The 18,374-nt window shown below is 44.7% G+C and overlaps 1 protein-coding gene across 9 annotated transcripts in view; it reads left to right on the forward strand.

Moving 5' to 3' along the window:
- CIT (citron rho-interacting serine/threonine kinase) overlaps window positions 1-18,374 on the forward strand; it is a 179,422-nt gene that overhangs the window by 110,765 nt on the left and 50,283 nt on the right. For all 9 annotated transcript variants that reach the window (XM_060192996.1, XM_060192998.1, XM_060192999.1 and 6 more), the window contains 2 exons: window positions 2,609-2,806; window positions 13,449-13,502. In XM_060192996.1, the coding sequence (XP_060048979.1) occupies window positions 2,609-2,806; window positions 13,449-13,502 (252 nt within the window). The remainder of the gene's footprint in view (window positions 1-2,608; window positions 2,807-13,448; window positions 13,503-18,374) is intronic.

The following is an 18,374-nucleotide window of genomic DNA, read 5'->3' on the forward strand; positions in this document are numbered from 1 at the left end:
CAATTTAACAACATTTCCCCACAGCGTCAACTTGTCAGAGTGAGTGTAAGCAGTGGAGCTGATTCCTTAGCGTGGAAACTGTCCTTTGCCTTCCCTTGGCCGTAGACATCTCCTGCTGTACCTACCGGGGCAGTCACACACCCCTGGGGAAATTTCTTGTCTTTCTTGAGTCAGGAGAGCTAGTCTTCCAAGGATGAGACTAACTGAAAACCTTTTGAGAGAGGCTGGGAGATTTTTCTGGGAGCTCCTGAGCTTTAATGATAGGTCAGGTCCATCTTCTCTTTGCTGTTTTTCTCTCTTCTCTGCTGTTGAGATTAGAGGCAGGAGCCCCAGCCTTGGGTGTGACCCACCATAAAGGGCCCTGGCTCTGCCCCTACTCCTATATGCAGTGTTAACACTTCTCTAGCCGAGTGTGTGGTGTCTGGAAGCCACGGGGCTCTTATCTTACAGCGTCCTGCTCCCCACCTCTCCTCAACTCACTGTCACCTGCCTGCCTCTCCTGTCTTGCCCAAAAGGCAAGAGGGGACTCTTTGGCCTTGCTGGCAGGCTCCCTGCCTACTTTCCCTGCTGGCCTTTTAACAAGACATGTTAAGTAGTGGACTCTCCAGCCAGACTCACTGAGTTCAAAGCCAGCCCTGCCATCAGTTAGCTGTGTGCCATTTGCTGGGTCGGTCTGCACTTTGCTCACCTGTCAAACGGAGGCTCAGTAGCACTGCCCTCACCTGCTTGTCACGAAGACGGGATGTCTCAGCGGTGCCTGGCATATTGCCAGTGAGGATTGCATTTGCTGCTGCTGTCACCTCAGCCTTGGCCTCTGCTGTCACTGTGGCTGTCACCACAGCCTTGGCCTCAGCTGCCACTGGCTGGTTAAGAGCTTCCAGGGTCTGGTCTTATAACAGTCAGTCTTCCCCCCCCCCCCATTTATAGGACAGAGAGAAATTGAGAGGTGAGGAGGAGATAGAGAAGAGATACAGAGAGAGAAAAAAAAAGAGAGATACAGAGAGATGCCTGTAGTACTTGCTTTGCTGCTCACGAAGCTTTCCCTCTGTAGATGGGAAGCAGGGACTCGAACCTGGGTCCTTGTGCATGGTAATGTGTATACTCAACTAGGTGTACCGCCATCTACCCCTCGCCCCACAGCAGCCTTGTTTGACTTGTTAGGACATTTACATGAGCCATAGTTTTGTCACTTCCATACCTTTAGGCATCTTGCTTTCTCTTATTGGAACGTTCTTTTTCATCTTCTGTTTGGCTACTGCATTTTTTAGCACGCAGAGGCAGAGGCAGAGTTATCCTCTCCGTCCTTCTGCAGGGTTCCTATTGCCTGCCCTGGCCATTGAACTTGACCATGCTATATGAGAATGGTTGGTTATCATTTTTTTTTTCTCTGCTTGTCTTCTCTTTTCCTTTCTTTTGCCTCCAGGGTTATTGCTGGGGCTCGGTGCCAGCACTACAGATCCATGACTCCTGGCGACCATTTTTCATTTATTCATTTTTTATTGGATAGGGCAGAGAGAGATTGAGAGGGGAGGGAAAGACAGGGGAGAGAAAGAGACACCTGCAGACTTGCTTCACTTGTGAAGCAACGCTCCTGCAGGTAGGGAGCCAGGGGCTTAAACTGGGATTCTTGCATGGGTCCTTGTACTTCGTGTCATGTGTGCTTAACCCGCTGTGTTACCACCCAGCCTCCAGTTATCATTTCCCCCCCCCAACTTGAAGAGCCTTTCACATTTCCTTTTACCTAGAAGCTGTTGAGTTAGTTTCTTTAATGAATGAATGAACTATGAAATGACTGAATAAAATGTTAAGTAGATCGGTAAATAGGCACAGAGGGAAGAATGATTAGTTCAAAATTTGTCACTCATATGATTGGCCTAGTGAGGACAGATCAGAGCAAGAATACTGGAAATAAATGGAATCCAGTTGGTTGTTCATTTGCATTCTTATTATAAAGGGGCCCCTTCTTCTAATATAATGTTATTTATACCCATTTGCTTTCTAAGAAGTGTCATAGCTTTCATTTGAGACTCTCGAAGTGGTCCCAGGCACTCAAATATTCACAAAGAAGGAATGGTTCATAGACAGTCTCTCACATGCTCTGATTCCTGGTAGGTGTTGAGACTTTTGAAAGTCAGGTCCGTTTAATTGTGTTTCCACACTTAACTTAGTGCTGACAGTTTGATTCCATGACCAAATTCAAGGAGCAGTTAAAAACAGCAGGTTGCAAGGGCAGGTTGGCAGCACTTCGGATTGAGAGCACACAGCACACTTCACCATGTGCAAGGACCCAGATTCATGCCTCCGCTCCTCACCTGCAGGAAGGAAGCTTCATGAGTGGTGAAGCAGGGCTACAGGTGTCTCTCTGTCTTCCCCTCCCTTCCAGTTTCTCTCTGTCCTATCAAATAAAAATAGAAAAGGGGGGGGCGGCATGAGAGGAAAAGATGGCCTCTGGGAAAGGTGCATTTGTAATGGCAGCACCGAGCCTCAGCAATAACTCCGGAGGCTATTACAAACAAAACCCAGCAGGTTGCATCTGGGCTTTTCTTTTCACCAGGGTTCGCTGCCCCATCTCTCTCTTCACCAGGGTCTTTCTCCTTCTCGCCCTCAGGTCAGTCTGGAGCATGAGGAGCAGAAGCTGGAGCTGAAGCGCCAGCTCACAGAGCTGCAGCTCTCCTTGCAGGAGCGCGAGTCCCAGCTGACGGCCCTGCAGTCTGCCCGGGCTGCGCTGGAGGGGCAGCTCCGCCAGGCCAAGACAGAGCTGGAGGAGACGACAGCAGAAGCAGAGGAGGAGATCCAGGCGCTCACGGTAGGTCTGGGCGTGACATCTGCAGGTGACTGACTGGAAGGAGTGTGGCACGGAGGATGGGGTTTACTCTCTTAGCACAGCCCACCACAGAGAAGCTTCATGGGCAGAACTCGGCTTACAGAGGCCTCTGCTTGGGCATCAGTTGGGTTTTGTCGCACTTTTCTTAGACTCTTGAAAATCTGCTTCTTTATTTATGTTCTCTCTACTCATTTATTTATTCCGATGCTCCTACCTTAACTTCCTTTTTTTTTTTTTTTTTTTTTGCCTCCAGGGTTATTGCTGGGGCTTGGTGCCTGCACTATGAATCCACTACTCCTGGAGGCCATTTTCCCCATTGTGTTGCCCTTGTTGTTCTTATTGTTATTGTTGCTATTGCTGATGTTGTTGGATAGGACAGAGTGAAATCAAGAGGGATGGGGAAGACGGGGGGTGGGGGGGGGGAGGGGGCGGGGGAGAAAGACAGACACCTGCAGACCTGTTTCACTGCTTGTGAAGCGACTCCCTTGCAGGTGGGGAGCCGAACTGGGATCCTTACACCAGTCCTTGTGCTGTGTGTCATGTGTCCTCCCTCTTTTAAAAAACGATCTTTTAAAAACTGTAGACTCTGCTTCATGTCTTATGTTTGCATCAGTTCTGATCTTGATGGAAAAGCTTTTTCTGCTTGAGAGACTGCTTTTCCAGAGGGGACCTACCTTCCCGCTCTTTCTGAGAGACTCGTTTATTCAACTAGAGAATGTTCTTAGGAGAGGAACAACTTATTGTCTCTAGATCAAAACCATGGTTCTTTCTGGAAGTCTAAGAATGGGACTTTGAGGGCCAGTTTCCCACAGTTGGTCCTCACAGGGACTGACCAAGTCTAACAAAGCTGACTAGACTCCTTGAGATCAGTTGACCCACATACAGTGAGAAATGTAATCATGGGAAGTTGACTCGGGGGCTTTGGGGAGCTGACCTCCGTATTTTCCCCTTCTGGGAAGTTGACTTGAAAACCCCATCTTCCCAGGAAGGCTGCTTGCTGGACGTGCCTCTGGGCATAGGAAGCTGAGTCGTCATGGCTAGTGACGCCAGGTGCACCCATTGTACCAGCAGTGTGCTGTGCCTGCCAAGCTGATAGCTCACTCATGCCTGCTGGCAGGGCACAGTCACTTGACTGGGCTTAGTGTTTGATCGCTGTTGTTTTAATTTTAATGAGGCTCCTTTTGGGGTTCTGATTCATCTTGGATGCTATCCCCATCTCAGTCAGCAAACACCTCTTCAGAGTGGGGTTATGGGAGCCGGGCGGTAGCACAACGGGTTAAGCAAGGACTGTCTTAAGGATCCTGGTTCGAGCCCCCGGCTCTCCACCTGCAGGGGAGTTGCTTCACAGGCGGTGAAGCAGGTCTGCAGGTGTCTATCTTTCTCTCCCCCTCTCTGTCTTCCCCCTCCTCTCTCCATTTCTCTCTGTCTTATCTAACGACATCAATAATAACAACAACAACAATAAGACAACAATAAATAAATAAATATAAAAAAGAGAGTGGGGTGACTTTTTTTAAACATCCATTCTTTTAAAAAAATTTTTTTTTAATTTTATTTATTTATTTTCCCTTTTCCCCTTGTTGTTTTTCATTGTTGTTGTAGTTATTGTTGTTGTTGATGTCGTCATTTTTGGATAGGACAGAGAGAAATGGAGAGAGGAGGGGAAGACATGGAGAGAGGGGGAGAGAAAGATGTCACACCTGCAGACCTGCTTCACCGCTTGTAAAGCGACTCCTCTGTAGGTGGGGAGCTGGGGGCTCCAACCAGGATCCTTACACTGGTCCTTGTGCTTTGCGCCACCTGCACTTAACCCGCTGTGCTTCCGCCCGACTCCCTAGTGGGGTGACTTGTAGATAGGCACATTTGTTGCTTATAATGCACTTAAAAGTAATGTACTTATGGGCTAAACAAACTTAAGAGCAAAACAAATTGTATGTTCAGAAGTTGTCTCCATTGTTGGAGTTGAAAATTCATTATCTGATCCAAACTGGGGATGTAATCTTATAGCACCAGTGTCCCCATGGGCCAGGACACAGGGCCTTCCAGGATCTAGGGGGTACTGGAAACCCCTTTATATAGGTGCTGTGCACCCTGACTTTTCCATGGCTTACACCAAGTCCAATGCTGACTGAAACCTCATGTTCCATCATCTCTGTGAGGACACTGAGAAATGACACCAGGGATGGGGTAGATAGTATAAGGGTTATGAAAACAGACTCTCATGCCTGAGGCCCCAAAGTCCCAGAGCCCCACCATAAGCCAGAATTGAACAGTGCTCTGGTGAAAGAAAGAGAGAAAGAAAGAAAGAGAGAGAGAGAGAGAGAGAGAGAGAAAGAAAGAAAGAAAGAAAGAAGAAATGATACCATTATTTGGTATTTGGTTTGAAAAAAAAAGTGAACCCTGTCTCTCTAAAAGTCTACCTTTTTTTTTTTTATTCAAACAAATTGGAAGCAGATTAGAAAGCTACAAAACAGTACAAAAGGCTAAATCAAGAACAAAAAGGTAGACAATAAATCTGTAAAAGAACAAAAAAGAAGGGAACTGGGCAGTAGCGCACCGGGTTAAGCATGCATAGCACAAAGTGTAAGGGCCCACGCAAGGATCCCGGTTCAAGCCCCCGGCTCCCCACCTGCGTGCGGGGGGGGGGGGGTCACTTCACAGGTGGTGAAGCAGGTCTGTAGGTGTCTATCTTTCTCTCCCCCTCTCAATTTCTCTCTGTCCTATCAAAAAAATGGGAAAAAAATGGCCACAGTAGCAGTGGATTCATAGTCCAGGCACCAAGCCCCAGCAATAACCCTGGGGGGGGGGGTGAAATGAATGCATATATAAGAATAAGAGTGTATGTCGGAAAGGTTTAGATTCTTTCTGGAATTGAGAGAGAGAGAGAGACTGAGACTTCCTTTCCCCCTCTTTTTAAGAATTATTTTTATGAGAGAAAGAGGGATCAGAGCAATGCTCAACTCTGGCATATGGGTGCAAGGATCCAACCTGGACTCTTATTACCATTGTTGGTTGGTTCTTTCCTCCCTCCCTCCCTCCCTCCCTCCCTCCCTCCTTTCCCTTCCTTCCCCGCCCCCCTCTGTTTCTTACCAGAGCATCACTCATCTCTGCCATATGGTGGTGCTGGGCACTGGGGATTGAACCTGGAAACTCTCACATGCAACTCCTGTGCCCTCCCACTTTACTATCTTTCCTGCCTCCCAGCCAGCATTTCTTTTTCTTAGCTGCTACAGGAGACACCTGAGCCTCAGCCACTGATCGATTGAATGCAGTGTATGTGGACATTCGTCCTGGTACGAACTCCCAAACTGAGCAAAAGCACCCGTCCTCCATCGCTACGTGAGCCCTCACTGTGTACCTGGTGCCTCATCGCTGGCACTTCCTCCCCAGGGGACTGGCCTGTGATCCCTTCAACCCCTTAACTTTGCACCAGCTGAGGACATACTGCTCTCACATCTCCCTCCCCACTGTGTCGGAACCGGAGGCTGGTGCGTCTCACCCCACCCGACTGGAAGGGGGAGGACATGAAGCCCAGCGAGCGTGTGCCTCTGCTGTTTATCTGTGGGGAAATTAGTCTTTAAATCCTCTCTTGCCGCTGGTAGGAATATGCTGAACCTAAATGACTGCTGGAAGCCTAGCTCAGCAGCCAGTCACGACTTAATTTAGGCAGAAGAAATCGCTGCTGTGAGGCATCTTCTTAAAAAAAAAAATGCAGCGACAAACCTCCCTGGTCTAGAAACCCAGGTCTAGGACTCTCCCACCCAGACAGATGAATGTGGCGTAGAAAATGGGGCTTGTTCGGGAGGCAGGCAGAACAGTGTCTGAGGTCAGAACAGCTATTTGTCAACCCATATTCCCTCCAGGGTTCAAAACCCCTGGTCAGTTGGCTTCAGCTCAGTTTTGTGGTCTCTCTCTCCCCCTCCTTTCTTTTTCTCTCACCCTTCCTTTTAATTTATGTCTTCTAAACCTGAGTGTAGAGCACATGTGGTTCTTGCCCGGGTGGTTTTGTTGGATTGGCCTGGGGCTTGGGGCCTGCAAGACAATTTCAGCACTCAGCAGCCATCCCCCTGCCCCCCCCCTTTTCTTCTCTCCTCCTTTCTTTTTATTTGATAGAGCAGATAAATTGAGGAGGGAGAGGGAAATAGAAACACCTGCAGCACTGCCTCTGCCTCACTGCTTTTTACTGACACCCCCCACCACCACCACCACCACATGTCGGGACCAAGGGCTTGAACCCAGGTCCTGGCACACATGGTAACATGTGACACCACCTGGTTTCAGTACTGCTTAGTTCTCTTTTTATTTTATTTTATTTTATTTATTCCCTTTTGTTGCCCTTGTTGTTTTATTGTTGTAGTTATTATTATTGTTGTTGTCATCGTTGTTGGATAGGACAGAGAGAAATGGAGAGAGGAGGGGAAGACAGAGAGGAGGAGAGACAGACAGACACCTGCAGACCTGCTTCACCGCCTGTGAAGCGACTCCCCTGCAGGTGGGGAGCCGGGGCTCGAACCGGGATCCTTATGCCGGTCCTTGTGGCTTTGCGCCACCTGCGCTTAACCTGCTGTGCTACAGCCCGACTCCCTCAGTACTGCTTAGTTCTAAGGGCCGTCTCTTAGCTTGGGGACTGAGCAGCTGTCCTGCTTGGCCTCCACACTTGGGCCAAAGTTGATGGCACTCAGTGAAACTGAGCTCTCTCTATTGAAGCAGCAATGCAGGCGCTCCCAGGAGGCTGCTGTTGGCTCCCTGCTCTCTCTGTTCCCACTCTCACTCCCTACCCTATCAGTTGCATCTGCAAGGAATTCACCATCACTGCAAAGCCGAGATTGATTAGAGGTAGATGACAGGAGAATCCAATTTCAGCAAAGAGCCATGCTTTTTAAGATGCTTTCCATGCTTGTGGTAGAAGAGAACATTTCCCGCCTGGATTTGATATTTAAGACTCTGCAATCCCACCACGAAAGGAGGCGGACTTGCCGGCCGCAGAGCACGCAGACATGGCCATGATGTAAGCATCATACCAAACGGGGCGACAGGGTAAAGGTGCGGCGTGGGCTCCCTGCACACCAGTGGTTCCCACATTTTGTGTCCCTGCCCTCATGTGCTTTTACTGATGTGGTTAAATGACTAATGCTGAATAGTCAAGAGTCTGAAGCTAGGGGGCGCTAATGAACGGACTCCCAGCATAGCGTGGGTATGACATCCTGGCTCAGCCTCTTGGATTTGTTGAAATCAGTAGTCACTGCATCCTCTCTCTCTCCCTCTCTCTCTCTCTCTCTCTCTCTCTCTCTCTCTCTCTCTTCCTTACATAAATATCAAAGCCTGTATTAATTAGGAAGCCATCATTGTGAGAGCCAAAGTCTGAAATGGGGACACGTGAAGGGACGAGTTACCTAGTACTTGCCTTCATGGGGAAAGGGATGTGGAAGCTGGAGTAGTGTAGAATCCTGACTGTAAATCCCAAACAGTGGCCAAGCATTTAAACACTGGTTTCTTTCCTCAGCTCTGTGGTGCTTTTGCTCACCAAGACTGAATTTCCTCCCCCCCGACCCCCAGCTTTCTTTGAAGTGAGTGAAGGCATAAAGAGAACTCCTCTATCTTCAGACTTCTGCTTTATCCCACCTTACTACTGCCCAGTCCCTCTGTCCATACTTCTTAGTGTGGGGTCTGGGAATACCCAGACTCAGGCTATTTTCATAGTGACATTAAAATGTCATTGACATTTCTCATTGTGTTTGCATTTGTGCTTATGGTGCAAAAGTAGCATCAATATTTTTAAATGAATAACTGGAAACGTCCTTCAGTTAGTTTTTTAATTAGAATTTTATGGATTTACCATTGGTTCATATCCACGTCACCTCCTAACGTGGCAAATACAGACAGAACCTACATCAGCAGAAGCTCAGTGCTTGTGGTAGAGGAAATTTGGGGACCTCAGTAATTTTTCAGAGTGTAAACATTTACTCCCTAGAGTATCTATTACCTGGCCAACACTCAGCTATTTGATCAAACCAATTCAAAGCTTGTCTTATGTATTTTTTTATCCATGTAAGTACTGTTGTATGACTGACTTTTTGTGCATTTGTTTGACAACTCAAAGAAATGTAAAACATGTTTTTTTTTTTTTTTTTTGGCATTTTCTTAGATTGGTTCAATAATTTTCAAATGCTTTTAGTATTTCTAGTAGTCACATTTGGTTTCTATGGCTTAGTCAGTAATCAACCAAGAACCACACTGAAGGTTGTTCATTACATTCTGCTCTCAGGAGGATTGACATTTGATGTGTCAAAATCGTCCCAAGGCCTCATAGTCAATGTTAGTGGAAATGAATCAGTGTCACTGACTCTGATTGGAATTTCAGGTTGCAGTGGGATAGTCAAGTGAGTTTGTAATTGTGCAGCATTTAAGTTTGCTACTAGGGGCCATGTGGTAGCGCACCTGGGTAAGTGCACATGTTGCAATGCACAAGGACCGGAGTTTGAGCCCCCAGTCCCCACCTACAGGGGGAAAGCTTTGCTAGTGGCGAAGCAGGGCTTCTGTCTCTCCCTCTGTCTCTCCTTCTCTGTCTCCCCCTTCCCTCTCAATTTCTGGCTAACTCTATCAAATAAATAAAGATTAAAAAAATTTAGGGCTGTGGAGACAGCATAAAGGTTATGCAAAAACCTTTTAAGCCTGAGGCTCTGAGGTCCGAGGTTCAATCCCCAGTGCCACCATAAGCCAGAACTGAGCAGTGTTCTGGTTACAAAAAAAAAAAAAAAAGAAAAACTAAAAAAAAAAGAAGAAAAAGTTAAGTTTGCTACTAGTGGGTTGGGGAGACAGCACTATTGGCAGCACACCAGACTCTCATGTCTGAGAGTCCAGGGTCCCAGGTTCAATCCCTAGCACCATCAGAAGCCAGAGCTGAGCACTGCTCTGGTAAAAGATAAATAATTAAAAAAAAAATAAAGATGGCTGCTATTAATATAGCGACCTCAGGTTTCTACCCTGCAGTCAAGGCCAGAGAGCTATTTTGTCTATTTACTTGTTGTCTAATTAAGGTATTTTTCCCCCACTTCATGGGGGGGGGGGGTAATGGTTTACAGTATAGTTGTTAACACTTAAGTACAGCCTCTCATCTCTCCATGATAGGTGTCTGTAAGACACTGCTCTGTGGATTTTTTAAGTCAATTTTTTAAACATTTATTTATTTCCTTTTGTTGCCCTTGTTGTTGTTGTTGATGATGATGATGTCATTGTTGTTGGATAGGACAGAGAGAAATGGAGCGAGAGGAGGGGGAGACAGAGAGGGGAGAGAAAGATAGACACCTGCAGACCTGCTTCACCACTTGTGAAGTGACTCCCCTGCAGGTGGGGAGCCGGGGGCTTGAACCAGGATCCTTAAGCCGGTCCTTGCACTTTGCGCCACCTGCGCTTAACCCACTGCACTAACACCCGACCCTTAAGTCAATTTTTTTTATTTCCATGTTTCATCCTGCATAGTTTCTATGTCTTCAAGTATCCTTTCTTTCCCCTGCAGTATTTAATCAGCTGTTATAAAGTTGTAATGTTAATTTATGATAAACTAGACATATAAATGTCACAGCTCTCAAACATTTTACTTACTTAAACTATCTTAGGGAGATTTTTTTTCCCCTCTCCCTTTAACTTTACCTCAAACTGGATTCTCCTTTGGACTTTCATAGCTGAGCAATTGGTCTTTATAAGGGTGTCCTTCGAGTTATTCTGTTAAAGCAGTCCTGACTCTGCCGTTTTCTCAACCTCCACGTCCATAAGCAGATCTTTTTACCTGTGTTTTCAAAAGATTCATCCTCTTCGTCTTTTGCCACTGTCATACTCTAAGTCATCAACAAGTCTTCCTTGAATGACGGCAACACTCTCAGTGTTACTTCTTCCTACTTTTGCCCTATTTTGATGTATTTTTCCTACAAGACTGACAGTAGCAATAGTCGGGCCATATTCCACCACTTCTTAAAATCTCCATCTGCTGCTAGCTGCATTTGGAGTAAAATCCAGTTGTTTCTTTTTCTTCATCCTTCACTTTTCATTCCCCCCTTGCTTCCATTTCTTGAATCACTTTCCCCACCCCTTATACAATTTTAAAATTCATTTAACCACAGAATACATTTTACTTTGTATTATAATGCAAGGGAGGTTAGACATTGTATTTCACTGGTTCTATGATATTTGAAAGCATCATATAATTATGGTGAGATGTGGTATGGGATCATATAGACATAAACATATCCTAGTTTAATTGACAACACTTTCTCTTAATGTTACATATACTCATGATAAGCCTTATGCATACTAACAACTTGCGTTTAATGAATTATGGAATCTACACCAAGTCTCCCGTCAGTGTTTACCTTGACTATCTGAGATATGTTCTGTTTGCTTGTTTGTTTTTTGCCTCCAGGATTATAGTTGGGGCTGTGTGCCTGCAATATGAATCCCCTGCTCCTGGAGGCCCTTTTCCCCCATTTTGTTGCCCTTGTTATTGCTGTTGCTGCTGCTGCTGGTGGTATACCATGTGCGCTTAACCTGCTGTGCTACCATTTGGCCCTCTGAGATATGTTCTTTTTTTTTTTTTTAATTGCCTTTTTTTATTTTTCTTTTTTAATAATTTATTTCTTTATTGGGGAATTAATGTTTTACATTCAACAGTAAATACAATAGTTTGTACATGCATAACATTCCCTAGATTCCCATTTAACAATACAACCCCCACTATGTCATTCATCATCTTTCATGGACCTGTATTCTCCCCACCCACCCACCCACCCCAGAGTCTTTTACTTTGGTGCAATACTCCAATTCCATTTCAGGTTCGACTTGTGTTTTCTTTTCTAATCTTCTTCCTCTGAGATATGTTCTGATGTCTCCTCTCCCCTCCTATCTTTTCTTTCTTTTTCCTTTTTCTAATTAAAGTGAATTCCCACTGAAACCTTTGACTGGAAACAAAACCATGTTTATTTATTTATTTAATGATAAATAGTGTGAGAGAGGAGAGAGAAAAAGAGAGACACCTGCAGCTTCCTCCACTGCTTAAGAGGCTTTTTCTCTGCAGGTGGGGACCAGAGACTTGAACCAGGGTCCATGCACATGGGAACTTGTGCACTCTGCCTGTTGCCCCAGTGGCCTACATTTTGATGCCTTTCCTTCTATCTTATTTATTCCCTCTCATTGGATACAATCAAACATAAAACAAAAAAACAGTAACCACACACACAAACACACACTAAAAAAAAAAAAAAAAAAAGCAGCCCCTTATATTGCATGCTCTTACGTTGTCACAACTTGAACTTTTGAAAAACTCTGCAAGGACCTCTCTAGTCTTCTTGTTGTTGCTCCTCAGGTCCACAGAACCCTTTCTTGCCTCAGAAAAGGGTTCTTACCTATACTGTTCCCTCTGCCCATTCTTGGTCTGTACATGGCTGGCCCTCACCCTTCTCCAGGTTTCTGTTTGAATGTTGTTATCTCTTCAGAGAAGCCCTCCTTGGTCATCGTGCTAAGTCAGTTCCTTTCTACCACCCTTGCTCTCATTTTTCTGGGGTCTTTTTTATGCCTCTGTGGCTTTTGTCACTATTTGCCAGATTGAACCTGCTTATTTTCTATCTTCCTTCACCAGAGTAACGGTGTTGGCCACATAGACCCTGTTAAGACACAGGGCTTGGCATGTAGCATATATTCAAAAAGGTCTTTATTGAATGAATGAATAAATAAATGAATGCTATTCTAGAACAGCTCTGCCTTTGATTTTTAAAATACTATTTCAGGAGGGCCAGTTGATAGAGCAGCAGGTTAAGCACACATAGCGCAAAGCAAAAGTACCAGTGAAAAGATCCTGGTTCGAGCCCCCGGTTCCCCATCTGCAGGTCTGCGGGTGTCTGTCTTCCTCTCCCCCTCTCTGTATTCCCCTCTTCTCTCGATTTTTATCTGTCCTATCCAACAACAGCAATAACAACTACAACAAGGGCAACAAAATGGGAAAAATGGCCTCCAAGAGCAGTGGCAAAAACAAAACAAAACGAAACAAAAAACTATTTCAAACTTTTCGATTGAAGTACTATTGGTGTATAGGACTGTGTGTTTAGTGGTTCCATTTCACCTCTTCCTCACATGTGTCATCATACCACGCCTACCCCCAAAGTACCAGTAGCCCTCTACCACAGCCTACTGGGACCCTCCACCCTTACAGCCTACTGGGACCCTCCACCCTTACAGCCTCTCTACCCTCCACCTCCATTGCCACCTTTGCAACCTCAGTTCTCCTTTAGAGTTGTTTCCTTGCTTTGTCTCTTTACATCTCATAGGTAGAGAAAGCCTTTACATTTGCTTCAAGGTCACTGTAGGGCTTCTGAATCTTGGCGGCTTTTTGCTTAAAAAAAAAAAAAAAAGTCCCTATTCTGTCCTGGCTGTTGGTGTGTGTGTGTGTGTGTGTGTGTGTGACAGCAGCATGCAGTCCTAGAACTATTTCTCCTGTTGGGAAGTTCTTGATTAATTAGCTCTTTGAGAAACAGATGCTGCACCATTGCTGGCTTTCTAGACAAATGATTTGACCTGTAGTATGAAGAATTGTGTCTTACCCTCTGAAAAACATATAATCCACTTCTTATTTTTTTAGGCACATAGAGATGAGATCCAGCGCAAGTTTGATGCCCTTCGTAACAGCTGTACCGTGAGTATTAACCAAAGATGATTAACATAACATTGAATGGAAAATTGAGAAGGGAAGGGGATAGATATTTCTCTCTCTACTAATGGTTGACTTTTGATGAAAGAAAAAAAAAAATCTTTGAGCTTTAGGCAGTTACTGCTTTAAAACTGAGTTGGAATTTCTGAGCCTTGGATGACTTCAGTGTCTTGGGTTTTTTCCAGTTTAAAAAATTATAAAAACATCCTTCATGTTTGGGGGAGAATAGTTGGAATTGTCAAAATAATTCTCACTGCACAATCAAGGGTCAACTACAGTAGCTGCAATGTCAGTCCCAAGATGGTTTATTCTCCCTCTCCAATGAGAAGGTTCTGAAGCTAGCCCAAATTGGAGTATGTTCAGACATCAGGGCTGTTATAGCTGAAAGAGTTCTCCAACCTGTAACTTCTCCTGGACATCTAGAAATGTTAACTTCTTCACAGGTATGTTTAATTCTAGGCCTTTTTTGGGAGATGGCATCCATATTAAGAGAAGTCAGTTCTATGGGCAGACAAGGAAGCATCATTCATAGGTTATGTAATAGGGTAGAACCAGTGGAAGAGCAATGTCTAATTTTGATATCAAAAGGCCCCTTTCAGAAGATAGAAATGCTGTCTTTATCCCAGGGCCCACTTCCTTGCTTTTCTTTTTCTCTTCTCTCTTCTTTCTTTTCTCTTTTTAATCATGTTGTTGGTTGGTTAATGGTTACAGTACAGTTGTTGATAGTGGGTAAAATTTCTTACCTCACCATGAAAGGTGTCTGCAAATACATCCACCTCTAAGTTAGGCCTTTTCCACCACCACGCGCCAGGGTCCGACAGCCCTCCTTCCCCAGAGTCCATTGCTTTGTGTTTCCCCTTTCTGTTGTTATCTACTCCTGTCACCTAATTACTTCTTACTTGATCTCCAGTGAGTCTTATTCACACCTGTGAATTCCCACAGATGCACTTCCCACCATCCCTCTCCCTGTTTTATTTTATTGGAATAGTCCTTTCTTTGCACTCCTGTAAATAGGACAGTAAGTGTGGGAGGGGTATGTTCTCTTCACTCTTGATCTAGGTATAAAATGCAAACAAGTGCACTGTTTGTACATGTATAGTCAGTGAAGTTTTGACATATACAGACAGTGTTGTCGCAACCTCATGGGGATCTAAGATATTTCCAGACCCCAGAGGCTCCTTTGAGCCCTCTTCTCATCAGCCACCTTTGTCCAAAGAGGGGCCCCTGTTCTAACTTTCAGTACCACAGACTGTTTTTTTTTTAATATGTATGTATTTATTTTCCCTTTTGTTGCCCTTGTTGTTTAACATTGTTGTGGTTATTGATGTCATTTTTGTTAGATAGGACAGAGAAATGGAGAGAGGAGGGGAAGACAGAGAGGAGGAGAGAAAGATAGACACCCTCGGACCTGCTTCACTTATTGTGAAGCGACTCCCCTGCAGGTGGGGAGCCGGGGACTTGACTGGGATCCTTAGACCCGTCCTTGCACGTTGTGCCACGTGCGGGTTTTGACTGCTCTTAAACTTGATGCACACAGAACCAGAGAGGATGTGCTCTTCTGGGTTTAGCTCCCCCCACCCTCAAGTCGTTTGTGAGGTTCCTACATGTTGTATCTGTCCAGTGTTTCTTTTCCATTGCTTTGTAGTGTTCTGAGTGAATGAGTAAAGTTAAGTTTGCTTCCCGTTGTCCTGTGATCAGACATCTGGATGGTTTCCCACATGAGTGAGTGGGAAGGCTCTTGAACAAGCCCTCGTAGCAGTAAACACTCGCTCTGATGAGCATCTTCCCATCAGCAGGATGTCCAGTGGGAGTCACGAGCTATGCTGCTCTTGGGCCCCACTAGATACCCAGCGGATGGATTTGGGGGGGTGTATTTCCTGATTTTATTGGCTGGATCGGCAGTGGGACCACCTTGAAAATGCTTGTCGATTCCTTCTGTCCTCAACTCCCTACTTTTTAAATTGTTTTTGTCTTGGTTTCTTATTTTACACAAGTTATTTGCTTAATATTATATACATGCCCGTATTGAATCACTGAATAAAATACGTATGTATCATCTTATGCTTGTGGTGTTTTTGTTTGTTTTTTTTTTTTTTTTGAATTCCTATTTTTTTCTAAAAGAAGCTTGGGCATATTTTATTTTTAAATAGCTCATTTATTTATTTGGGTAGAGAGAGAGAGAAATCGAGATGGGACTGGGGAGATAGAGAAGGAGAGAGACAGACACCTGCAGCCCTACTTCACCACTGATGAAGCTTTCCCTCTGCAGGTGGGGACCAGGGGCTTGAACCTGGGTCCTTGTGCACTATAGCATGTGCACTCAACCAGCTGTGCCACCAACTGGCCCTGGTATATTTTAAATGTATACATTAGTCATCCTTCATCTAGAGTGTTCTCTTCCCCCCTTTCCAGTCTTTTGACACAAGAACTTGTTTTTTAAAATCTCTTTATTAGGGGAAATGATGATTTTCAAGACAGTTGTTGACACATCTGTACAGTTTTTTTTTTCCTTTCTTCTTTTTAAAAGGATTTATTTATTAACATGATAGGTGGCAAGAGAGAGGAAAACTAGAGCATCGTTCTGGCACATGCAATGCCAGGGAGTGAACCTAGGACCTCCTGTTGAGAGTCCAGCACTTTGTCACTGTGGGGAGTGAACCTAGGACCTCCTGTTGAGAGTCCAGCACTTTGTCACCGTGCCACTTCTTAGACCACATGTGCAGTTTCTTATCTCCCCATATTGATAGAAGAACTTAAAAAAAAAACAAAAACAATTACTTTCCCCAGCTTTGTTGCCTTGTAATTGGAAAACAATGACCTGTTGGGTTTTTGGAATGTGTACATACCCGCGAAACCAGCAAAAAACAATGAAAACAAATCACCTTCTAAAAGTGCCCTTATTTCTCTTTATCATCTACCCTTCCCCACATTCTAAAAATAGAAAGTTTCATTTTATGAAACATGCCAGTATGTGGAACATATTTAACCAGAAGACAGATATGCTGTCTTTATCTGTGGGTCCACGCCCTTGCTCTAGTCCACTTACTATGTAACTTTCATGCTCTCTCGCTTCTGTGGAGAAGCCTCTTGTGGTCAGTCTGAGTTGGGGGGGGTACCTGAGAGTGACCCCCACCCACAGTTTGCCTAGAGCAGCTGGGCCACTCTGTAAGGTAGACAGTGCCCTCAAAAATCAGGAAACCAAATTCAGATTCTATACTCACCTCTTGGAAAACTATCTGATGTCATCCTCCTAAGTTTCTGTCTCCTTAGCTATGAGATGGGGGTGGCATTGTATGTCCTCAACCCCTGTACACCACCCATTGCAAAGTATAGAGTCTGTTTATTGCACGTTCCTTGGGGTTGAGTGAGAGAGAACGTATAGTTCCAATATACGTTGACATTTCAGACTCAGTTAGAACTTAGGGGCCACTGAGTCAGAGCCAGATATTTGGTACTGATGCCTACCTCGTGGCATTCCTTCAAGAATTCAACGAGGTACCAGCATAGGACATGGCCCAGGGAAAGCGGCAAGCCATATTGGCTGCTGTTATCATTTTATTGCATTGGACTTATTGCATAATCTTTACTTTAGAGAGTTGTTCTGCTCCTTTACATAGTCTGAAAAAAACACTTGTCAGCCATTGTAGATCTCAGTTATCTGTTAGCAGGTTGCATGGCAGCTCTGAAGACGCCACAGCAGAGCATGAGGGGGCCTTCACTGTTGGCGGTGTCCATGGCTGTGTGTGCTCATAAAGTTCATTTCCATGCTGGTGGGAGCCCCGATAATAACTCAGTTGAGAGGTGTGCCTGTTATCCATTTTCAAAAAGCTCATACACAGTAACAAATTTCAAGCTCAGACCATTTCTCTCTATTTTGAAGAGATTTATAAAAAGGATTTGATTCAATCTGGCACCTAAAACCCCACCTAAGTCGGTTTTTGGAGGGGAGTTGGTGGGCAAACATATGACACAGTTTTAATTATGAATCAATCTGTCAGCTATAGGATTAAAAATAAATAATATGCAAATAGCCTCCTTCAAGAAAGAAGTAGGCATTAAAATAGGCCTTCAGTCCTATGTCTTTCTAGCCAGATGCTTTTATCTGACTACTTTCTTTCCCATAATGTGCCCGGAACCTGGTATCGTTCCTCCACTGGCCTAGTTATGGGGGAGACTTGGTCAACATCTGTTCCCCAGAGCCATGAAGTTTGCACAAAAACCTTAAGACACAACATATGACCCCCCAAAATGAAGGGGTTTCTTTGGACACTGACAGTAGATAGCTTTTTTACATCTTTATTTTTCTCTTAGAACTTTACTGAGATCTCTTTATCTGCAAAAGCAATGCGTAAGAAAGCTCTTTTGACCTCTGCATTCTAAGCTGTCTCCCCTGTCTTTTTCTTTTTTCTTTCTTTCTTCCTTTCTTTTGCTCTTTCTTTCCCTCTCCCTCTCTCTCTCTCTCTCTCTCTCTCTCTCTCCCTTTCTTTCTTTCTTTCTTTCTCTCTTTCTTTCTTTCTTTCTTTTTTATTGCTAAGACAGAGTCAGACTTTCAGTTTACCTTTCACATTCTCTATCCTTGGGGTTGAAAGGTTGTCAGACTCTTCACATAGTAAGCAGGTCACTTGCCCTTGTGGAGAGGATGTGTGGACCCACAGCCATGAGGTAGACCCAGGTGTTCTCCTTGTACATACCTGGTTCAAAACCCCACAGGCTGCCTTTCACGCTTTTGATTGCTTGCGTCTCAAGTCGCTTCATTATCTGCAAACTCAGTAGTGTGTATGCGTGGGTATATGTGTGTCTTAACACTTAATACCACAACTCCAGCAACTCGAAATAGAGCCACAAGCTAAACATATT

This window comes from Erinaceus europaeus, chromosome 6 (genome assembly GCF_950295315.1).
Source record: "Erinaceus europaeus chromosome 6, mEriEur2.1, whole genome shotgun sequence".
Taxonomy (NCBI): Eukaryota; Metazoa; Chordata; class Mammalia; order Eulipotyphla; family Erinaceidae; genus Erinaceus; species Erinaceus europaeus.